At 63.3% G+C, this 21478-nt stretch overlaps 1 protein-coding gene across 1 annotated transcript in view; it reads left to right on the forward strand.

The window, feature by feature from the left end:
- Positions 1 to 3: 3 nt before the first annotated feature.
- Positions 4 to 21478, forward strand: part of DOT1L (DOT1 like histone lysine methyltransferase) — a gene marked incomplete at its 5' end in the record, with an annotated part of 57653 nt that continues 36178 nt past the window's right edge. Inside the window, 4 exons of the mRNA XM_059387615.1 lie at positions 4 to 45; positions 13640 to 13683; positions 18321 to 18395; positions 21373 to 21436. Of these exons, the coding sequence (XP_059243598.1) occupies positions 4 to 45; positions 13640 to 13683; positions 18321 to 18395; positions 21373 to 21436 (225 nt within the window). The remainder of the gene's footprint in view (positions 46 to 13639; positions 13684 to 18320; positions 18396 to 21372; positions 21437 to 21478) is intronic.

The following is a 21478-nucleotide window of genomic DNA, read 5'->3' on the forward strand; positions in this document are numbered from 1 at the left end:
GTGGGGGCCGAGCCCGCCGTCTACCCGTGGCCGCTGCCGGTCTACGTGAGTGCCGCCCCCGCGCCCCGCCGCGCCCCGTCCCCCGTCCCTCGGCCCGAGTCCCGCGCCCGCCCGCCCGCGGACGGGGCCGCCGGGGTCCCGGGAAGCCCCCTCCGGCCGTCCTGCGGCTGGACGGCGCTGCCCGCGGCCGTTTGCGGCGCTGCCGTGGCCCGGCCGGGCGCGGGGCCGGGGGCCGCGGGGCGGGGGCGCTGACAGTCGGCGCGCCCCGCGCGGGGTCGGTTGGGTCGGGCGCTGTCAGCGGGCTCCGTCCCGCAGTGGCCGCGCCGCTCGGCGTCCCCGCGCTGTCGCGGGCGGCCGGCCGGCCGGACCCGGGGAGGGCCCCGGGGACCCCCTCGGAGGATGACGGGCCGCGCGGAAATTTACCGGGGCGGCCCCGGGGTGCTGCGGGGGCGCGGGTGGGCGGCGCGGCGCGGGTGTCCGCGACCCCGGGGCCGCTCGGGCCGGGCAGGCTGCCGGCGGGAGCGGGAGCGGGAGCGCGGCGGGAGCGCGGCGGGCGCCGTGGGCGGGCGTCTTCGGGGCGCCCTTCGGCGCGCACGCCCGGCGGGGGGGACGGGGCCCTCGGGGGGACCCGGCGGGGAAGCCCGCGCGCCCCGCCCCTCACGCGCGCTCCGTGTGTGTCAGTTTTTGGAAACGTCGCGGCCGGGGGCGCGGTCGGGGTCGGGGCGCGGCGACCGCCCGGGAGCGGGTGTTGGCCGCGGGCCCCGGCTTCTCCGCGGTTTCCAGCCCGCCGCGCGCGCCGGAGCTTGCTATTTTTGCTCATCCTGCGGCCGGAGGCGAGGTCGAGCCCGGGCCCCGGCTTTTCCGGCTGGCAGCGCGGGGCGTGTGTGTGTCCGGCCGCCGGGGCAGGGGGCAGGGCGGGGGACCGACGTCCGAGGTGACGAAAGCGGGGAGAACCTTCAGAACTCCAACCGTTCCCGGCCCCCGCCTGTCCCCACCCTGTGACAGCGCCCCGCGTGCACCCGCCGGCTGGCCAGAGCCTTCTGGAAAATGGAGTTAGTTCTCCTCCTTCGCTGGCGCGCGCAGCCTCGCTGTTGGCGGCGCGGTGCAGCTGCGGGAGCGCTGACCCGTCCCTCCGATCAGGCCGCTGTCAGCCCTCCCAGCGCCCTTCCACCGGCGCGGCTCTGGCCTCCCCGCCCCTCCAGGCCTGCCTTTTCCTGAAAGTCAGGAAGATGGAATGGACAGCGGGCAGCTTTCTGACGCCGCGAGGACTTGCTGAGACCCGAGTGGCTGTGGGTATCAGAAGTCGCTGTCCGTGGCGCGTCCTGCTGCAGCTGGTCATTGCCCTGTTCATCTGGCCCCCGATGGCCTTGGGTGGGGGGGGACGTGGTTAGGAATAAAGCCGCTCTAAGCCTGGGGGGCAGCTTCCTACGCAGCTTGACTTCTCACCTTGGGACGCGTCCGTGCAGGACGGTGGGGCCTGTGCCCGTGTGTGTGGCACTTGCGTGTCTCCCAGCGTGGCACTGCTGGGCACCAGAAGAGTGAGGAGGTGCACTGTGACCCGCTGTCTGGGTCCTGGTCACGCAGAGACAGCCGCAGCAGCCCGTCCCCACCGTCCTATGGGGTGGAGCAGGGCCCTCAGCGAGTGGTACCGGGGTAAACAGGGCCTTCCGTGGGGGCGTGGCGGGACCTGGCTTCCAACCAGTTACTGGTTCTGAACTGTGGAGTGTCTTTCCCTCTGGCCGGGACCTCCCTTGGCAGGGGAATGGGGCCGTGCTGCCCGCCTGGCGGGGCGCTCTGCCTGACGTCAGCAGGTCCTCTCCTGTGTGGTTGTCCCACTGCCCGGCCAGGGGGCAGGCGGCCCCGCATGGTCCTCAGCCAGCCGCGCGGGAGGCCGCACTCCTGGTACAGCTCTGTCCTGAGGTCTGTTCACTTTCCCTAACGTTGCTGACGGGGCCGGCTTTCTGGTGGGAACCCGGGTGGCGCTCTGGGAAGAGGTCCTAGTTTGTGGTGACTCGGTGGTGATTGTTGAGAAAACGGATGACTTCATAAGTCAGCTTTCGAGAAGGTCGGACTGTCCCTCGACAGCGTGTGTGAGATGACTGGGCCTGTTTGTTCAAGGACCCATTCATTCTGCTGGCACGTCCTGGGTGCTTCCCGCGTCCCTGGGGGCGCGGAGGCTGGTGGACGGTTTGCGTTCTCGGGATATGTGTGAGCGAGGGAGGTAGGGGCTCTGTAAACCCACAGGTTCCGCGGTGACGTGTGGCGTGGATAGCTGCGTGGATAGCTGCGGGCTGAGGTGCTCCTGGAGGGCGGGGCTGCTGCTTTTGCCCTGGGGGACATGTGGGTGGCTTCTTGGAGAGGGGGCATCTGGAGGAGGAAGTGCCAACAGCCACAGCCACCCGCTCTGGGAAATGTCCCCCTCAGAAACAGGCTTTTTGGGAAATTGACAAATCGGAGGGAAGGTGGGGGGAGGGGCAGGCTGAGTTTTGTTCCTTTCCTGACTTGGCCTTCTCGGACACCCACCCGCCGTTCAAGGTGGCTCGTGTCTTACTGGGAAAACCAGGTCCCAGCTGGAAGGGAGGGCGTGGTATTTTTGTCTGCCAGGCGTCAGGGCAAGAAACTGCGAGGGGGTGGAGTGGTTCATCCCCTCCGTGACTTATTAAGCCTGTGGGCGGGGGAGCAGCCCCAGCGTGACTGTCCCCGCCTCCAGCTTCCTCCAGGGAGCCCACGATTCTCCCATGAATGCCCTCTGAGCAGTCATGCCCTTTATGCAGGGGGATGAGTGGGTGGGCAGAGTGAGCCATCCCTCCTTGTGACTCAGAAAGTATTTTCTGATGGTGACCTGGTCTCCCGTGAGCCTTCTGTGTCATCGCACTCAGGTGGCAGGCAGATTAACCCCAGACAGCTGCTCCAGCGCAGCAGCCACTGGGAAGGGGAGAGGGACGCTCAGAAAAGCCTGTCCGTCGTGTGTGGCTGTTAGTTTTCCTAGTCTGGTCTCTAGGACCTACGTGCCTGCCAGGCTCTGTCTCGGATGCGTAGGGCACAGAGGGAGCAGGAACTTGGGATGTTCTCTAGGGAGGCCGTGGTAGGCTGCTGGGGGTCGGCCCGTCTAGTCTCCCCCTGGGAGCTCTGCCTTTTTTTCTTAAACTGTTAATATTGAGATAATCGCAGATTCTCTCAAACCCATAAGAAGTAACGGGGGCGCCTAGTTGGCTCCGTCGAAGTGCCTAACCTGGTTTCGGCTCAGGTCATGATCTCACGGTGGTGAGATTGAGCCCCAGAGCTGGGCTCTGTGCTCCGCAGGGGTCTGCTGCTCTCCCTCTGGCCCGCGCTGTCTCTCTCAAGTAAATCTTAGACGAGAAGAGATCCTGTTCTCTTATCCAGCTTCTCCCGGAGAGCCACGAGTCTATCGTTGGCATTGGTGCAGTCAAGCTACAAGGCATTTTGGGGTCGTCTTTTGAATATGGGGACCTGTGGGCTGCCCACCTTCTGCATGTGGGAGACACACTGGGGCCACCTGCTGGGGCTGAAGGACAGGGAACAAGTCACTGCCCTGTGAGGAAGTATGGTTTCCATGGGAACTGCAAATGCACTCCTGGGAGCTGCGGAGAAAGTCAGGTCCCCCGTCCCTGCTCGTGGGATTTGCAAGTTTTAAAGACTGAACTTACATGGCCCCTGAAATACTGTCCCACCGCGAAGGGGTGAGAGTGAGGGCAGCCGCCGTTGCTCGGAGAACCACCCCCCCCGCCCCCCCCCCCCCCCGCCGCTCACCTGTGACGCATGCCGGCTCGCAGGGAATGTCTCGGCTCTGTGACGCCAGCCAGCTAGCAGTGACTCACCAGGAAGGAGGGCTTGGCTCCTGCCACCACCTCCGCCGCACCCCTCCAGGGGCCACGCTGCCCAGCGCCAGCTCAGACGGGGCTGCTCAGAGGACAGAGCCCGCCAGAACCGCAGCCCCCAACCCTCCAGGGCAGGGGAGCCCCAGGCAACGCCATCCCAGCAGCGCGCCAGGCCTGCGGTGTGGCCACTGGAAAATGATCACCAAGAATCGACGTGAGCCTCCAGTGGGACCGCAGTCGCTGTGTGGGTCTTTAAGTCCCCCTTTCTCCCTGTGCCGCCCCCTACTGCAGACAGCAGGCCCAGAGTCCCGGGGGTGCCCGTTGCTGCCTGGACACCAGGGCTAGGAGCTGGGAGGTTGTGGCCCCTGCGTGTCTGTCTCTGTGTGGTGCGCGCTGTCTGAAGACTCTGCCAGTTGCGAGCAGAGGTCTGGCAGGAGGACCAGCACATGTCCCCACGGGGTCCGGCATGCAGAGGAGGGAGCCCCGCACAGACATGACGAGACCTGGCCCGAGTCTCGCTCCTTGCAGACTGCACGGCCTCGGGTGCAGGCCCCACACGTGGTTTAATGCTGCGAGGTGGTTAGCTGGGTTTGCGCGGGAGCGCCCTCGGCCTGCCCAGGCTTGTGGCAGCCTGACCCATGTCCCTGGCCTCTGGCCCTGCCCTGCAGTCTCTCCTGAGAGCTCAGTGTGAACCGCAGACCTGACCCCTTGTTCACCTCCCAGAGCACCGTCAGGAGCTGCCCTCTGCCTCGGGGGAGCTCCCAGACTCTTCCTGCCCACTCTGGGCCCTGCGTGTTGACCTTCCTCCTGTGCAGGCTGACACCCAGGATGGATCAGTGCCGTCCTGCACCAGCCTTCTCACGGCCGTGTTTTGCTCCTTACTTACTTGAGCACGTGGCTTGTCTTTTTGGATTCTTGCTTATTTGAACCAGAAAATGTGCTGTCACTGTACATATTTGAATTGGTGTTTTGCTCCCCCGGCTCGGCTTAACCATGAACTCAGAAGTGACGCTCTCTGTGTCAGAGCGATTAGGAGTGAACGTTTACTTTGTCACAAGCCCGTGTCATGATATCTGTGAAAGGGCAGCTTCTGGATGAAATTTAAGGTGATTGTCAAGATAGCAGATTAACCATGTTGAGTTTTGAGATGTTGAAACAGTTTCAGACTAATCTGTTACATTCCTCACTGTGGGTGTTATATTACACATTTTCCTTATTTCTGAGTTGAGAAATACAAAAATTCAGTGGGGGAAAGATACTGTAAAATTCATGGAATTATTAACGTATTCAGAAGACTTGAAGTATCCCCCCCCCGCCTTTTTTTAAAGTAAGCTGTAGGCCCAACGTAGGGCTACAACCGGAGACCAAGGGTTGCATGCAGTCCCCACTGAGCCGACCAGGCACCCCTAAGTGTGTGATCTTTATAGCAGTCCTGCCGAGTGAGAAGGCAGCCGGCAGTGTCTCCAGCAGGTGCATGGGAAGGCCTTGGGGTGGGGGTGGGGCCGGCTGAGGGCCCTGCGTGGACCCGGAGCACACACAGACCCTGATAGCACCTTTCTGGTTTGTCCGCCTCTGGAGGACCTTTTGCGTCTGACCTTTCTGGGCAGCATTTTTACACCGGGAAAGGTTTTTATTTATTTGAGAGAGAGCACAAGTGGGGAGGAGTGGGAGAAGCAGACTCCCCACTGAGCAGGGAGCCTGACGCGACCCCGGGAACATGACCTGAACTGAAAGCAGTCGCTTCGCCACCTGAGCCCCGCAGGCCCCCCGGAAAGGATTTCAGATGGAAGAGCCTGGCGCGCGCCTGGACCTGAGTTCCTGTGCCCCTTGCTCAGCTGCTCGCGGTACTGGGACCCCAGCCCGGGCTGCGCGCTGAGGACACTCAGGACCCCGCCTCCCCAGGTCCCTGCCTGCTCAGGTCCAGCCGGGCCTAGAGTTTAGCTATCCTTTGTTCCCAGCTGTGACCTGCGGCTGTCCTCCCAAGACGGCTGTCCCTCCCAAGACGGGCCCCTGCAGGGGGCGCCAGTGTGTGGTTAGAGGCTCCTGTGCTCTAGGCAGGCGTTCCGAGGGTGGACGCTGGGCCTCCTTGGGCACCACGTCCAAGGCCACTGGCACCTTCCTTTGGATGGTGCTGACCTCGAGCCCTGGTCTGGGTGGCACTGCTGGGTCCCTCCCCCAACCACGGTCAGGTTGCTGCTCTGCACCCAGAGAGGGGAAGGGGCCTGTGATGCTGTCCGGGGCCTTGGGGGGACCTTGTCTACACACGGGGGACCTCCCCTTCCCTCCATCGCCCTCCGCCGGATTGCAGTTCCCCTCCCGAAGCCCTGCTCTGCCCCCCACTCCAGCCAGTGCAGCCTCGTGGGGTGGTGGTTCCGTCTGCGAGGACTTTGTCGCTCACTTTCTGGGGCTGCCCCTGGGAGTGCCTCCAGGCTTTCTCCTGGGCTTGGGGCCTGCCTGTGCCTCTCGGGGGGGACGCGCCTTTCCCACCTGGTGCCCAGGCTGTCCCGGCTGTCCCCGCTCCTCTTGTGTTTTCTGTGCCTCGGCCCTGGAACCCGCCATTCCTCCGAGGAGCCTAGTTCCTTTTCAGAACCTTGCGGAGGAGAGAACCAGGGCTGAGGAACGGCTGTGCAAACCCGGATTTAAATCCGCCAAGGAGCTGTGGCCCGCCCAGCCCTCACCCCTGCTCCGAGGGCCCGTCTCTCCACTTGGGTTCTCTGGGGCGGGGGCCTCCTAGCGGTGCTTGGTTTTCCGCCGGGCGTGGGCAGCTGCCGTGGAGAGTGCCCGGGCCACTGCAGGGTCCCCGGCGGCTGCGGAAGTGCATCTCGTCCGCGACGACTGTGCTGCTGCTGCTTCTGCTTTTCCACCTGGGTCCCCCTCCCTGCCTTCGGCCGGAGGCCTGCTCCTCCTCAGCCGGCTTTGTGTCCCCTCCGTTCCTCCTGGGTCACCCTGTGAACCCTGGCCGTGCACGGTCTGTGCCCTGGGGGCCGTTGCCTGGCCTGCGGTAATGGGGTACCACAGGGGGCGGCGGGGTTGGCGCCTGGGGCGGGCCCACTTCCTGGTCGGCAGCCCCGGCTTCTCGCTGTGTCCGCAGGCGACCGAGAGTTCTCTGTCCCTTCATCCCTACAAGGGCACTAGTCCCACGGGGGTTCCCGCGCCCCTAACCCTAATATCTCCCGAAGGCCCCGTCTTCTGAGACCGTTCCACGGCGGCAGGGCTCCAGCGAGTGGACTGGGGCGACCCAAACGTTCTCCCCTTACAGTCTCCCTGGGCCTCAGTATCTAGCCCTGTGGCAGCCCCCCGAGCACTTCCCTGTCGGTGTCAGTGTCCGTGTTCCGCGGCGGCTGCCTGGGAGTCTTGGCAGACCCAGCCGGCTTGGCTGAGCCTGGCCCCCCGCCTGGGCGCCGTGCTCCGTGTTTGTGCTCCCTTGGGAGGCCTGTGTCTGTCGCGCACACCTTGGCTGCGGCTCGGCCTGTCCTCAGGTGTGGTTGGCGGGGTGCCTTCTGCCGCCTTCCCGGAGCCCACGGGGCAGAGTCCCCGTCGCTGCCCCCCGGCTCTGCCTTTGCTGGGGTGCAGACATGGGCGGGCTGGGGATGCGGCTGGCCTGGTTCTCTGCAGGCTGGGATCCCTGCCGCGCTGCGTGAATTTGCTCATTTTCACACGAAAGCCTGTTCCTTCTTGATGCTCAGGTCCTGTGGGTCGGCTGTCCTCACCGCTGCTCCCTGACCCCGCTGCTCCCAGGTGCCCGGGCACGGGGGCGGGTGCATGAGGCTGGAGCTCCTCAGCCTGGCCCCGGGCCCTGTGCTCTCCACACTGCAGAGCTCCCTTCCGGACTGAGTGTTCTGGACGCCTGCTGACTTTGCACTGTGTCCTTCTCCACCCCCACCAGATCTCTGCTGTCAGAGCCCTGCTGTTGAGGTGCACAGGCGGCAGATGGCAGGCCTCCTGCCCGACCCATCCCCCCGCCTTGATTCCTTGTCCTCTGCCCCTGAGAGCTGTGTTTGCACATCACTGGCCTGTCTTCGGCAGTTCCTCCGGGCTGGGTCCGGGGGCCGCACGCAACCTTCGCTTCACCCCGGATCCTGTTAGAGATGCAGGTTCCCAGACCCGCAGAGCTGCCGCACTGGAGGCTGTTGCGGGGTGGGGGTGGGGGCCTGTGCTCAGGAGCCCTGCGGGGGATTCCGAAGCTGCTCTGTGCGGCCTGTTCTGTGCGGCTGCTCTGTGCTGCTCGGTTTGGCCTCCGGCTGTGATTCCTGAGGGCAGCCGAGGGCACTCCCTGCTGTCATTCTCGCAGGGCCGTGGAGCCGGCGGTGCCCCCCCCCCCCGCACCCCTGTGTTCAGCTCTTGCTCTCCTCTGGGCTCTGCATCCGCCACTCACCGTACACCCTCGGCCCCAGCGCCCTCCAGCCGTGCAGACGTTTATGGTGCAGGAGGTCTGGCGCGGCAGCCTGCGGTGCCCTTGCGGAGGACGTCTCGAAGACCCTCCTGTCCACGCTTCCGGGGCCTGGGGGGAGACCTGCACACCTGCCAGGGACAGGCTGGTGGTGGAGCCAGACCTTGAGTTCTTGTTCCGACGCTTGTCCTCAGGGTACAAGTAGGGTCCGGGCCTGGGCTGCTGAGGTGGCTGGGGCTCCCCAGGCGCTCTGTCCCTCGGTGCGCGTGCCCCCCATGCGCTGTCCGTGCCAGGCAGTCACACTGCCCCCGGGGCTGAGGCGCCAAGTGGTAGCGGCAGGGACAGCGTGTCGTGTCATCTCCAGGTGTGACGACTGCCCCGTGTGGTGTGCAGTGTAAGGCAGGAACAGGTCGTGGTTGTCACGGACGTTTCCGTGGGTCCCCGAGGTGCAGGGCCTAGCCTAGTGCTGCCTGCCCCCTGGTGCCTGCTTCCCAGTTAGCTGCATTCGCTGAACGGGCTCCGCGGGGAAGGGCCTCTCCCCGCGGCTCCGTGTGGGCGCTCTGATGCCGTTAGTGGCGAGGGAGTGAGGCGGTTCTCTGCAGGCAGACGTTCCTCCTGTGGCCAGCGCCAGGCTGGGGACGTGGGCTGTGTGTGTGCACAGCGGGGTCCCTGTAAGGACACCAGGGTTCCAGGGCTCCTACGATGGAGGAGGAGGATAGATAGGGATATTCCTGGGTCACAAGACGGGGGCGCTCATGAATGTGACTGCCAAGGGGCCACGCTCAATCTGACTTTTCCGGGTGGCTTCTGGCCTCTTTCTCCGGAAGCCTGTGGGGCAGTAAGGAGAGGCCACAGCCCCGGAAGGTCCTGAATCATTCATGGCGATCAGCGCATCTTAAATTACATACCTCAGGGCCGCTGGTGGCAGCTGGCCCGTCCCCCGAAGGGTCGTTCTGAGACCCTTCGTGCTTCCCTTTTCCTGCTTTGGAAGCGTTGGGAAAGCTGGATTTCATCTTCTCACCAGCTGAGATCGCATTCCAGGCACCTCTGCCTTTCCGGGTCTGCGGATCTGGTGTGAGACAAGTCAGCCGGGCCGGCCGTGTGGGTTCCTGCGAGGCCAGGGGGAGGGGTGGGGGCCCCGCTTGTGCACGTGCCCTGCTGGGGCACCTGGGGCTGCTGTTGGCCCCCACCCTGCCGTGCGCAGGGCCGTGCCTCTCCTCTCGTGACTGCTGGGCCCACTGGAGTCACAACCTCGTGGCCAGGGTGTTGCCCGAATCCCGTCACCTCCCGCTGCCACAGAACCTTTTCTCGTGGGCAGTGCTCCAGGCCGGCCCGGCAGCCTTCGCACAAACTGTGTGTCGGTTAGCTGTGGCTGCGTAACAGATTCATCCCCAGTGGCAGCATTTATTATCTCGTGGTGTGTGCTCGGGAATCCCGGAGCAGACGTAGCCAGGGGTCCTGGCGTGGGGTCTCATGAGGTTGTGAGAGAGGGAGAGATTTAGTGGAAAGTTGCAGACTGGCGACCTTCCCCTCTGTAGCTGCTTGTCCTTGTGCTGTGTGGGTCTGACGGTCTCTTCTGGAGACCCTGTGACCCAGCATGGGGCCTGCTGGGCTCTGCAGGGCGGTCAGTGCAGCTGTCAGGTGAGCTCCTGCCAAGGCCCGTGAGTCTGGGTCCCCCGCAGGGTCGTGGGGCGGCAGCAGGAGAGGCCATCGGACGAGTGTTTCCTCGGCTCGGTGCTTCCCTCCTGGGCTGGGGTGCTTTCCGGGGCGTCATTGCTCGTGTGGAGGTCCGTCAGCAGCTTTGTTGGAGGGAAAGTCATGTACCAGGTATCTCACGCGTTGAGAGTGTGCCGCATTCCCAGAGCTGTGCAATCCTCACGACTGTCAATTCCAGAACCTTCCATCTCCCCAAAGAAACCCCGTCCCCGTCCGCTGTCATCCCCCACACCCCCATCCCCGGCTCCCGCGAACATCCTTCCCGTGTGTGGAGGAGCCCGGTCTGGGCGTGTCACACACGTGGACTCACACCTCGCGTGCCCTCTGTGTCTGGCTCCCTCCCTGTGCGTCATGGGGTCGGGTCCATCCCGGGACAGCGCATGGGGGCGCCGCTCCTGCTGGGGCTGGGGCCGCTCCGTGTGCGGGGGCAGGTTGTGTTCGTCCTCCCGTTGGCGGACGCTGGGGCTGTTTCCAGCTTTTGGTGGCGAGGAGCCCTGCTGCTGTGAACGCGTGCGCGGATCTTCGGATCTTCGTGTGGCTGTAGGAGGTTTCTTTGGGGTGTGTGCTTACGGGCGGAATCGCTGGGCCATGGGGAAATTCCCCTTAAACGTTTGAGGAATTGCCAGACTGCTTTCCAGAGCGGCCGCACCACTCCTGGGCCCACCGGCCGGCTCTGAAGGTTCTCATCCCGCCCCAACGCTCAGTGTCCGTCGTTCGGACTCTGGCCATCCTTGTGGTTTTGCCTCGTGTCCATTCCTGGCTCATGGAGGAGCGTCTTTTCGTGTCCTTACTGGTCTTACTGGCTGGCCACAGGGCTATTTTCTTTGTAGCGGTGACCGTGTCAGTTCATGCTTTACGGCCCTTCTTGTGTTTTCATCGGGAGTGGTTCGCGTTCCGGGTACTCACAGGCACACACGGGGGTCCCGCGGGTCCTGGGCCCCGCGGCGAAGCAGGTGTCGCAGTTAAACATGGATTGTGTGGTTTCCCGGTTACGCACCGTGTCTGATCAGCGTGCCACGTCATGACTGCTAAAGAAGGCAGCGCGGGCTTCTTGAAAGAAGACACTTGCGGGAAACGCCATCGTCCCCTCGCTTTCAGCGAGGCAGCGTCACCGCAGCAAACGCAGTGAAGTTAGAAGTGTCGCGAGGAGTCCCGAGTGGGACGCAGGACATCGCGGGAGCCACCGCCTTGGGAAACACAGTGCCGATAGACGGGCTCCTCCCGGGTGGGCACCGGCCCTGGGCTTGGAAAAGCGCCCTGTCTGCACAGCGCGGCCTGGCGAGGTGTGCCTGTGGGGTTACAGATGCTGCCTCCGAGAATGACTTGCAGAATTTTCCTCTTGTTCTGTGGTTTGTCTTTCGGCTTTCGTGATGCTGTCCTTGGAAGCGTCACCATTTCATTCTGATGATGTGCAGCTTACCTGTGCCCTCTGCCCCCCCACCCCGAGGTTTATGTGATCATTGTGGAAAGCGTCACCACCAGGCAGGCACCCTGATTGCCCTCCCCTCTGCCCTGCCCGCTCCTTGCCGCAGCGGTGGGTGCTGCCGTGTCTCTTGGCTTTGCTTCAGGCCCCCGTGGCCTCGTGAGAGACGCTTGGGGCAGATTGGTGCACAGCGTCTCCATCTGCGAGATGGACTGCTGGCCGTGCCCGCGGAGGGCTCCACGGTTGTGCGACACACTCCCCTGCGTGTGTCATGTGCTCTCCTGAGCTCTGCGCTTGCCGCCTCCCTGTCGCTTCCAGGTCTCCTGCCTCACTGGTGCCTGCGTGGCAGGTGTGGACCTGGAGGGCCGAGCGGACAGGCTCGCCGGGTGACGGGCCCGAGGACTGCGGTCACGGCGCGTGGCCGACGGCAGTGCACGCGGGCGCGGGGTGTTCCGCGGTGTGGGCTCTCGGGCGAGTGGTCTGGCAGAGGGAACTGTGGCTTCCCCCTTATTTCCAACGCTCTGGCCAGGTCAGGGAGATGCCCCGGGGAGTGTGGGGGGCTCTGAAGGTAGCAGATGGGGTTGCTGGGGTGCGCGGGGGAGAGGGGCCCCGTGCTGGCGCGCCGGGAGCTGTGAAGACAGGGCTGACGTGGGCGGAGGAGCGGTTTCCTTGTGGGGGTCCCCCAGCTCCTCCCTCCGTGCGCCCTCCTGGCGATCGGAGCTCTCGAGTGTGTCCCCGCGTCCTTGGGACCCAGTCTGGTGTGGCTCGCCGACAGAGCCTGGGCTCTCGTGTCAGAGGCCGGGGGTGTCTGCCGGCTCCATGTTCCTTCCTCAGGACGCGGGGGCAGGTAATGCCGGGCCAGGCCTGCCGTGCCCGCCGCCTGCCAGGAGGCTCCCCTTGTGGCCAGTCCCCCTTGTTTCTTTAAGACCTTTTGAAGTTGGGCTAAAGCTGGATTCACGTGCCCAGCAGAGCTGCCCCAGTAGTCTTCTGACCTGTGCCAGGAGGTCCAGGGGCCGCCGGTTCCCATCAGCGGCCCCACCCCGAGTTTCTGAGTCGGCAGCCGGTGCTGCGGTCGGTGCCGGCGGTTGGGACCCAGGGGCTGCCTGCCTTCCGTCTCGACCCGCCCGCGCCGTGTCCCCGTCACAGGATCACTAGTGACGTGTGTCGTTTGATCCTTTGTCAGTTGGAGGATGTTACTGAGAACACGAAAAGTTGCCTCTTGATTTGCCTTAAAAAAGCTAAGATTTGGCACAAAATGCCACACAATGTGTGATTCCCTTCACGTGAAATGTCCAGAGACAGGCAAGCCCACAGAGACGAAAGTGGACTAGCGGTTGCCAGGGGAGGAGGGGCGATGGCTGGTGGGGCCGGGTGTCCGTAGGGGTGACGAGAGTGTTCTGGGGTTAGTGCGTTCCTCTCGCGACTCTGGAAGGCTGAAAAGCCGCCGAGTTGTGCACGCGAAGCGGGAGAGCTCCGTTCTGTGAGAACCCCGGCTTCACGGGGCTGCCCCTACGGAAGCAAGGGCAGGGTACGCGGTCCTTGGACTTGTGATGACCCTGACCCCGGGTGCTTGCCCCCAGGTATCTGTCTTGAGGTGGTGCCAGCGGCCGGGGTGTGTGCACAGCCTCCCCGAGGGGCAGCCCACGCCGTGCTTGCATCGGGACAGGGCCCGAAAGAGGACTCGGTGTGTCTGGTCCTGGGCTCTGCAAGGTCTGGGGTCAGTTGGCTGCACAGACCCCAGTGAGAGGCCCGGAGCGAGCCCTCAGCCCCCCTCTTTGAGGAAGGAGCAGCAATGAGCCCCTGTGCAGTGGGCACCGTGGGGACCCGCCGAGATCTGCTGTGGGGTTATGGGGTGTCTGTGCTCTGGCGGGAGGACGGCCATGTGGGTTTTTCCCATGGTTGTGTTACTGGTGTTACCCCGTTTCACAGACGGGAAAGCAGAGGCCTGGAGAGGTTCCGTAAGTCAGAACTAGGCCTGTGGCTCCCGGGCTATAGCAGCACCTGGGGGGTGGGGTGAGGAGTCAGCCGAAGGATGGGGGCGGGGTGGGAGGGGAGGGTCAGGGCGGAGACTCCATCCCAGACCCTGCCCCGCTGCCTGCTGGTGGGGGGGGAGTGTTGCAGGAGCAGGTCTTCCCAAGGGCGGCACGTCCAGCCTGGGCAGGGGTCCCGGAGCAGCACCTCCGGGCCCAGGCCAGGGCCATCTGGTAGGCCGCCCCGGTCCCTGCCCCTTGCATCATCAGAGGGTGTGAACACTGTCCCTTTGTCTTTCAGGACAAACACCACGATGCTGCTCACGAAATCATCGAGACCATCCGGTGAGTGTGGCGCCTGCCGGGGCGGGCGGGGTCTCACGGGGTGGGCACCCCTGCGCCAGCCCCCGACCTGGGCTCTCGGCTTGCGGCCCGCCCTCTGAGCCCGCTGCGCCCTGCATGGCTCCTCGCGGTGAGCAGCCGGCCGACTTGGGAAGCAGTGACCGGTCAGAGGAGTCCGGGCCATCTGCGTGTGGCCCCGATCAGGTCTCCGTGCTTCTCTGAGCCTTGGCTCTGCTCTGAGGGGCTGCCGAGCTGGCGGGGTACAGACGGCGCCCCCACCTCCACTCCCCACCTTGCTTCCGTCTCCTCCGCTGGGACCGGGTGCTGACTCAGCCTCCCGTGGGCTGCTCCTTCTCCCAGTGCCCCGGTCAGCCTCTCACCAGCGTGGTCCCGGGCTGTGCAGAGAAGTGCCGGCCCCCCCACCCCTGGCGGGGGACCTTAACGGAACCCACAGGAAGGCTGTCCGCCCTTCTGTTTCTAGTGGGCTCTCTCCCGTGCTGGCCTGGGGTCTGGAAGGAACCGCAGAGGGCCGGCCATGGCTGCTGGGGGCAGTTCTGTACCTGCTTCTGGCTCTACAGTCTGTGGTCAGGGACCCTGTTGTCCTCGTGTGTCTGCGTGGCTGTGGAGTCTGTTGCCGTGTCGTTCCTCAGAATCCTTAACCGTGTGGCCACCACCTCGGGCCCCCGCTGTGATGCCTGCAGGAAGCTGCCGTGGCCGGAGGCAGGGCTAGGCGGGTGGTGCCCCGTGAAATAGCCAGGACGGGAGGGCCGGCTGTGATGGGAGTCCCTCTCCTGCCACGTGGTAGCGGGGCCACGCGCCCGGGACGCTCTCGCTGCCCGAGCCTGTCTGATTGGCTTGGGGGCCCACCGATGCCTGCTTGCGAGACTGTTTTCAAATTTAAGTGAACTGATGTGCGCAGCTGTTGTAGTGCGGGCCCGAAAGCAGCCAGTAGTGTTAGCCGGTTGCCAGGGCCTCTGCGCCGGTTTCTCACGTGCGGCGCAGGCCGCTTGTCCCTGTGCAGCTGGGGGTTGGCGTCCTGCCCGGCTGCCGAGCCAGCCCTTTGCCGTGGCCTCGTCCTCTCTGGGGGCTGCCCAGCGCTGCTTCTCTGCGGGCCTGATCCTCACATCCCGGGTCTCCAAACCATGTCACCTTCTTAAAAAAAATAAATAAAAAATGTTGCGTTGGTTATTCTACCTCCTGTGCATTTCCATGTAAATTTTGGAATTAGCTTGTCGGTTTTTTGCATGATTTTGTTAGGAACCGCACTGAGACAGTAGGTCACTCGGAGAGATTTGCCGTTGAGGCTTCCTGTACTGGGTCTTTCAGTCCATGAACATGGCATGTGTCTTTGAGCTCGCTCAGGTCTTTCCACACTTCCCTCAGCGGCGCTCTGTCGTCTTGGGGAGGGGGTCTTGGACCCGTTGGTTGGATTCATTCTCAGAGAGTTGAGCTTTTGGCAGGCCTGTAGCTAGGATTCTGTGCCAAGTTTTACTTTCCGGTTGCCTTATAAATAAGAATGCGGTTGACTTTCGCGTATTAACCATGACCTCTTGCTAAAGTTATTGATTCTAGTACGTGATTTGTAGGTTTCTTAGGACTCGTAGAAATTAGTACATCGTCTGTGACTAGGGACAGTCATGTCTTCTTCCGGTCTCTTCAGGGTCTTAGTTCTTCTTGCCCTTATCAAATGGGCTGGGACCTTCAGTACAATTTTGCATAGACGTGGTAAAAGCTCTAGGTTTTCGCAGATGCCCTGTGCGAGTTTGAGGAAATTCCCTGCCGTCCCTGATGTCCTACGTGTGACCTTGCGTTGTAGTTGTGTTAAAAGAAGTGGTAACTCTCACAGGCGGAAGCTGAAGTACTTATGGATGAAGTAGCGTAGTGTCTGTGGTCTGCTGAGTGTCAGGACTCGGTGCCCACACGGCGTCTGACGGAGGTGTCTGGGCTCTCGAGGCAGCAGGAGGCACACAGCCCATCGTTTTCTCTTACTGTGGGGACATTAACCTTGCCCCCGGTCCATCACGTTTCTCTGAGGTATAGGCACTCTTTCCCCCTTTTAATTAATACGTATCTTGGGGGAGATCCCTGGAGACCTTGCAAGTATCCCATTTCTCCTTGGACTTTCACCCCCTGGTTTTGGCGCCCAGAGGTGGGTCTCACTGCCATGACTGCTTACTGCTGTGTTCTCGAAGGGAGGTTCTCGGCCGGCGCTCTTCTCCGGAGAGCTGTGCGCTCCCACGCGCTTCCTGGCTCCGCGAGCTGTGACCCACCACTGCGCCGCGGCACGCCCGCTCTTCCTGTGCTGGCTCTTCGGGGCTCTCTGTGCGCGCCCCGTCCCTTCGGCGTGCCCCTCCCCCTTCTTGAGCAGGCCCGTAGGTTCCAGAACCGCGGTGCTCCACGTCACCTTGAAGTTCCCGTGTTCCCGACCTGCGAGTCGGCCGCAGCTCAGCGGCTCTGGTTTCTTCTAGCGGAGAGGAGTTCGTGCTGTTTGTCGGCACGGAGCGGTCTTCTCCTCGCGGAGCTGTGAGAATTCCTGACGTGTTCCAGCCGCGAGCGCCCATGGGTGCGTGGGACGCGCCGCACCTTCAGGACTGGACATCTGGAGTGTCTCCATCCGTTTCGGCGGTTACGCCTCTGGGTCACGTCCGCGAAATCTTTGCCTGCCCGAGTCACAAAGGTGTTCTCTTTTGTTTTCTTCGAGAAGCTCCGTGGTTTCAGCCTTTGTGTTAGGGTTAAGATCAGCGGTGGGCAGATGTTCCCGTGAGTCAGCTGGGGTTTATATTTGTGGGGTCGAGATTAATTAAAAAGACTGTTTCCCAGCACGTTGTCTTGGTGCTTTTATCCGAAAGCCGTGTAAACGTCCACCGGCCTCTGTCCTGTGCGCTGGGTCAGCGTGTCTGTCCGTCCCTGCGCCAGCACCAGTTCTGGTTACTGTAGACCTGCGGTGGGTCTCAGGATGAGGCCGTCAGCTCTTCTGGCGGTGCTCGCTGTGAAGCTTACGGAGGCTGCGTGCTCCGTCTTCGCGCGCCGGTCTCGGAGTCAGCGAGTCCGGTTCTCCGAGGGCCTCCTGGGCGCGTTCTAGGGTCGCTTCGAGGTGGCAGCTCGGTCCGGGGAAAGGGCTGTTTGAGTCTTCTGTCCTGTGAACATAGTTGCCTTTGGTTTCTTTCGTTTTCAGGTTTTCTCAGCAGTGTTTTACAGTTTCCAATATAGAGGTCTTACAAATTTTTCATTAAAATTTTCACTAAAGGGGCGCCCGAGTGACTGAGTCAGGTAAGCATCCAACTCTTAGTTTGGGCTCAGGTCATGATCTCAGGGTCGTGAGGTTGTGCCCCACGTTGGGCTCCATACGGGGCAGGGACCCTGCTTAGGATTCTCTCTCTCCCTCTTCCCCTGCCCCAGCCCTGCACGCACATGCTACTTTCTCTCTCAAGTAAATAAATCTTTTTTAAAAAAGATTTTATTTATTTATTTGACAGACAGAGATCACAAGTAGGCAGAGAGGCAGGCAGAGAGAGAGCGAGGGAAGCAGGGTTCGAGGACACAGGGACACAGGGACAGGACCTCCCGTCCCCACCGATTGGAGCTGCGGGGGGCCCACTGGCAGAGCAGAGACAGCGGGCATGCGGCGGTGCCCCCCCCATGCTTCTTTCCACCTCTTGATTCCTCGAGGTTTTTACCCTGCGTGGGGCTTGGGTTTGGCTTGGGCGTTTTCTGTCTGCTGAGGCGATAGTGTAACTTTCTGTTGACGAGGCGGAGGACGGTGGTTCGTTGCTGCGGTAAACTCCGCATGGTGAGCGCGTGCGGGCTTCGGTTCACGCGTGCTTTTAGGGGGTTGTCGTGTCGGTGCTCGTGGGGGGTGTCGGTGGGTAGATTGCCTGTACTACGCCGACTTTGTCTTTCCGAGGCTTTGTCTCCCTCTGGTTTTGGCATCAGGGTCATGCCGGCCTCGTGCGACTGAACACGTCACTGTCCTGCTTCCTGAATGTGCGGCAGGACTCCCCGGCGAGGCCAGCCGGACCCGGCTCTCCTGGCGGGATGCGCTTGATCAGGGGGTCGCGGTCTTCAGCAAGAGACGTCCCGTCTCTCCCGGGGTCGGTTTCGTGTGTTTGTGTTTTTCCAGGAAGTCGCTCATTTTGTCTAAGTTGTCAGATCTCTCGGCCGGGCACCTTCCGTGACATCCCCGGGGTTCTCTTGAACCTGTGGAGCGTTGACTCCTTTCTCGGGCTTTTTGTCAAGGTGGGGTCAGGATCCAGCGAGGGTTAGGCCCCGGGACGGGCTGGCATGCGTCTCTGTCCCTCTGCTCTGTCCGCTCCCCTCGTCCGCTTCTCGCCGTGCGCCTGTGCAGCGGCCCGCTTGTCCGGGGCGCGGGGAGCTCGTGCAGCGGCGCTGGCCGCCAGCCCCCGGGCACACGGCGCGTTCCAGGCTCTGCCTGCTCCCCGGCTCGTCCCGGGTGGCCCGTTGGCCCCAGGAGCCGACCGCGCGGCTTCACACGGCCTGTTCCCAAGCGATGCCTCCCTCTTCTCTTGTGCTCATTGAGTTGAATAATGAGATTTTTTTTTTTTTTTTAATGTTTGGGAGTCGAGAGTGGAAAGTAGAGCACGAGACCAGTCGTCACTGTTGGCTCCGCTCTTGTGTTTCAGGTGGGTCTGTGAGGAGATCCCGGACCTCAAGCTTGCTATGGAGAATTACGTTCTCATCGACTACGACACCAAAAGGTGAGCCCAGCCGCCTCTCCGCACCGGCTGGGGCCGCAGCCTCCGGCCGGCTCTTCTTCAACGGTGCGAGCTGGCCGGCAGTTTCCTTTAGAGTTGGCTGTCGTCCCGTGGAGTAATTTCGGTAGGAAACGTTGATGAAGTACTGGCAGAGGCTGTCCGAGCAGGGACGTGATTGGAAATGCCACATTGTGGAAACGGCGCCCGGTGTGTGTGAAGTCAGCCCCACGGGCCGCCCGGGGCTGCTCTCCCTGTGGCCGCCTGCCAGCGGCCAGCGCTCCGGTCCCGGGGACGGTGCCTCTGCCGGGCCTCGCGGGGCCCGTCCGAGTCTCGGGGGCTCGGTCCTCACTGCCCCTCCAGCCCCTGTGGCCCCTTCTCGTGGTTTCCTGCAGGCGCGTCCTGGATCTCGGAGCGCAGTCAGGTGGGCGGGGAAGGGGAGGCCGCGTCTGGAATGCCGGCCTGGAGTTTTGTTTCTCTCGGAGAAGGCGGGCGGGCATTCCCTCTCCCTCCGTGGTAGCTCTCGGCAGGCGTAGACCGGCTCCGCAGTCTTCCCGGAAGGAGCGTGTCTTCTGGGGCTTTGCTGGCTTGCTCTCGATCAGGAGCCCAGTCTGGAGGAGCCCCCAGCCCCTCACAGGCCCCGGCACCCAGGTGGTGGTGACCCGGTCTCACCCCTGTTTGAAGTCTTCTTGGTCTGCTCGTCAGCCCTGATCCCTTTCGCCTGGCCTCCTGCCTCGTTCCGCATCTAACCGTTCGCGCACGGTTCGCACGCGCTCCTCCCTCCACAGCAGCCCAGCCCCTGGGGAGCCGGGTGGCCCCATGGGCTCCGGTGGTGTGCGAGCGGTGGGCAGCGAGGGCCCACACAGAGGGCTGGGGCGCGGCTCTCTTGCCCCCAGGGTGCGTTTCGCAGGTGGCAGGGTGGGGGTGGGGATGGGGGGGTAGGGGCGAGCTGTGGTCGTGCGCGGGTTGGCCAGGGGAGCTTGCCCTCCGTGGCGGGTGGAGTGCTCCGTGCGGGCCCAGAGCAGCCCGTGCTTCTCAGGGCAGCGTTGCTGCAAGATGTTTGCAGGGGCTGTTGGAGGCCCTTCCCCGTCGTACTCAGACGGCTCAGGAAAGCCCGGGCATGGCTGTGGGGGGCCAGGCTGAGGGGCTGGTATGGCTGCAGGGTCAGGCTCGCGGTGGGGGACCCTCGTTTCTCTCCCAAGCAAGGTGGCAGCCGGGTGCCTGTGCACCATCCCAGGGACGGGCCTCCTCCGGGGCCGGCTGGACCTGGGGTCTCACAGCTGTTGAGGGGCAGGCAAACCCCAGGAAGTAAAATCACAAAGGGGTGCCTGGGTTTTCCTATGAGGGCAGCATGAGAAACTAGGAGCCAGAGGTCTCGGATCTTTCATTTTGCCAATTAGGAGGGTGAAGGAGTGTCGCTCAGACGCTGGGGCTGGGGACTGCTGGCCCTGGTTCCCTGTGACCCCACCTGGCCCAGCACTTAGTGGGGGAGGGGGTAGAGTGTCTGTCCGGTGGCCGTGGCCTGTGGCCGTGGCCTGTTGCTCCGAAGAGGGGCAGAGCCTATTGTTGCTCTTGGGCTCCTGAGTTCTCCACATTAGCCTGGGGGCGGCTTGGTCACTGTCCTTCCTGAGGACGCCTCAGGCCTGGCTAGGGCCTGGTCTTCCCGCTTGTTCTCCGTTTCTCTCGCTTGTCCACTGTGGCTGTCCTACGGGGGACCTCGGCCTTGCTGTCAGGGAACCAGCTTCGTTGAATTGTTTCATTTCTGTCCTAAAGGAAGGGTGTGTGCGAGCTCTCGGGGTGAATCTGACAGTCCGCGAGGATGTGGGGGGCCGTGGGGCGGGCGGCATGGGGTGCACACGGCTTGGTCGTGGCCTGTGTGCGGAGGGACCTCTCCCAGGCTCCTGGTGTCCGGCTCAGGGAGGAAGGCTCCTTGCTGCTGTGTGTGTGCGCGGGTGTTACGGATGGAGCCCCCGACTGACGCCCCCTCCAGTACAGCACAGCCGCGGGAGCCCCCTGCCCCCCGCACTGCCTCCGTCGGGCCGTTCTCTGCGGAGCGTCCGGGTAGCATCCCTGGACTCGCCCCTTCGAATGCCAGGATGTCCCCAGACATTGTACTGTGGCCCCTGGAGGCAGTCAGTCCTGGGGGGCCCTCCCGGGTCAGGGAATCATTGAGAGTCCTACCTGGAGTGAGCACGGGGCTCGGGAGGGTGCAGTCTCGTTGAACAACCCAGGCAGGCTCTCGGTAGGCACCTCACGGGTGCTGCTTCCGTCTTTGAAAGTGTTGGGGGGCGCCTGGGTGGCTCAGTTGGTTAAGCAACCGCCTTCGGCTTGGGTCACGTTCCCGGAGTCCCAGGATCGAGTCCAGCATCGGGCTCCCAGCTCCATGGGGAGTCTGCTTCTCCCTCTGACCTTCCCGCCTCTCGTGCTCTCTCTCATGGCCTCTCTCAAATAAATAAATAAATAAATCTTTAAAAAAAAAAAAGGTGTTGGGATCCTCTTCTGCTGGGAGAGCCAGGGGGCCCTTCTGCCCCGGGTGCCCCCCGTGCCCATCAAGTCGGGGCTGAGGTGGAGGCTCCCTATAGCCCGGGAAGGAAGTAAGGCCCGTGTGCACGGCCCTGGGGCAGCGGGCCCAGCTTGGGGAGCAGGTGGGGTGTGCATCCGGCCAGCTCCCAGCCCCGGGGCTTTACGGAGGCTGCGCACAGCCCCTTCTCTCTCCTAACACCGGCCAGGCACACCGTTGACCTCGGCTTTGACCTGTGAGCCCTGACCTCCGGAGGCTGCCCGTAGCCAAAGACCGCCTCAGTGCCACCCTGGGCCCAGCCTTGTTGGCCACACGTGGTTCTCCTTGGTGTCCTGTGACTGCGCCTCCTCAGGGGACGGCTGGCGCCGCCTGTCCAGGAGCCGTCTCTCCCGAGAGCCCCGCCAGGCCCCTGTGGCGTGTGCTGGGCTCCACAGCAACCGGCCTCTTGCCCTTGCCTTTCAGCTTCGAAAGCATGCAGAGGCTCTGTGACAAGTACAACCGCGCCATCGACAGCATCCACCAGCTGGTAGGTGGCCTCTGCGCTCCCTCACGTGCGTCTGCCCCCCGG

This window comes from Mustela nigripes, chromosome 2 (genome assembly GCF_022355385.1).
Source record: "Mustela nigripes isolate SB6536 chromosome 2, MUSNIG.SB6536, whole genome shotgun sequence".
Taxonomy (NCBI): Eukaryota; Metazoa; Chordata; class Mammalia; order Carnivora; family Mustelidae; genus Mustela; species Mustela nigripes.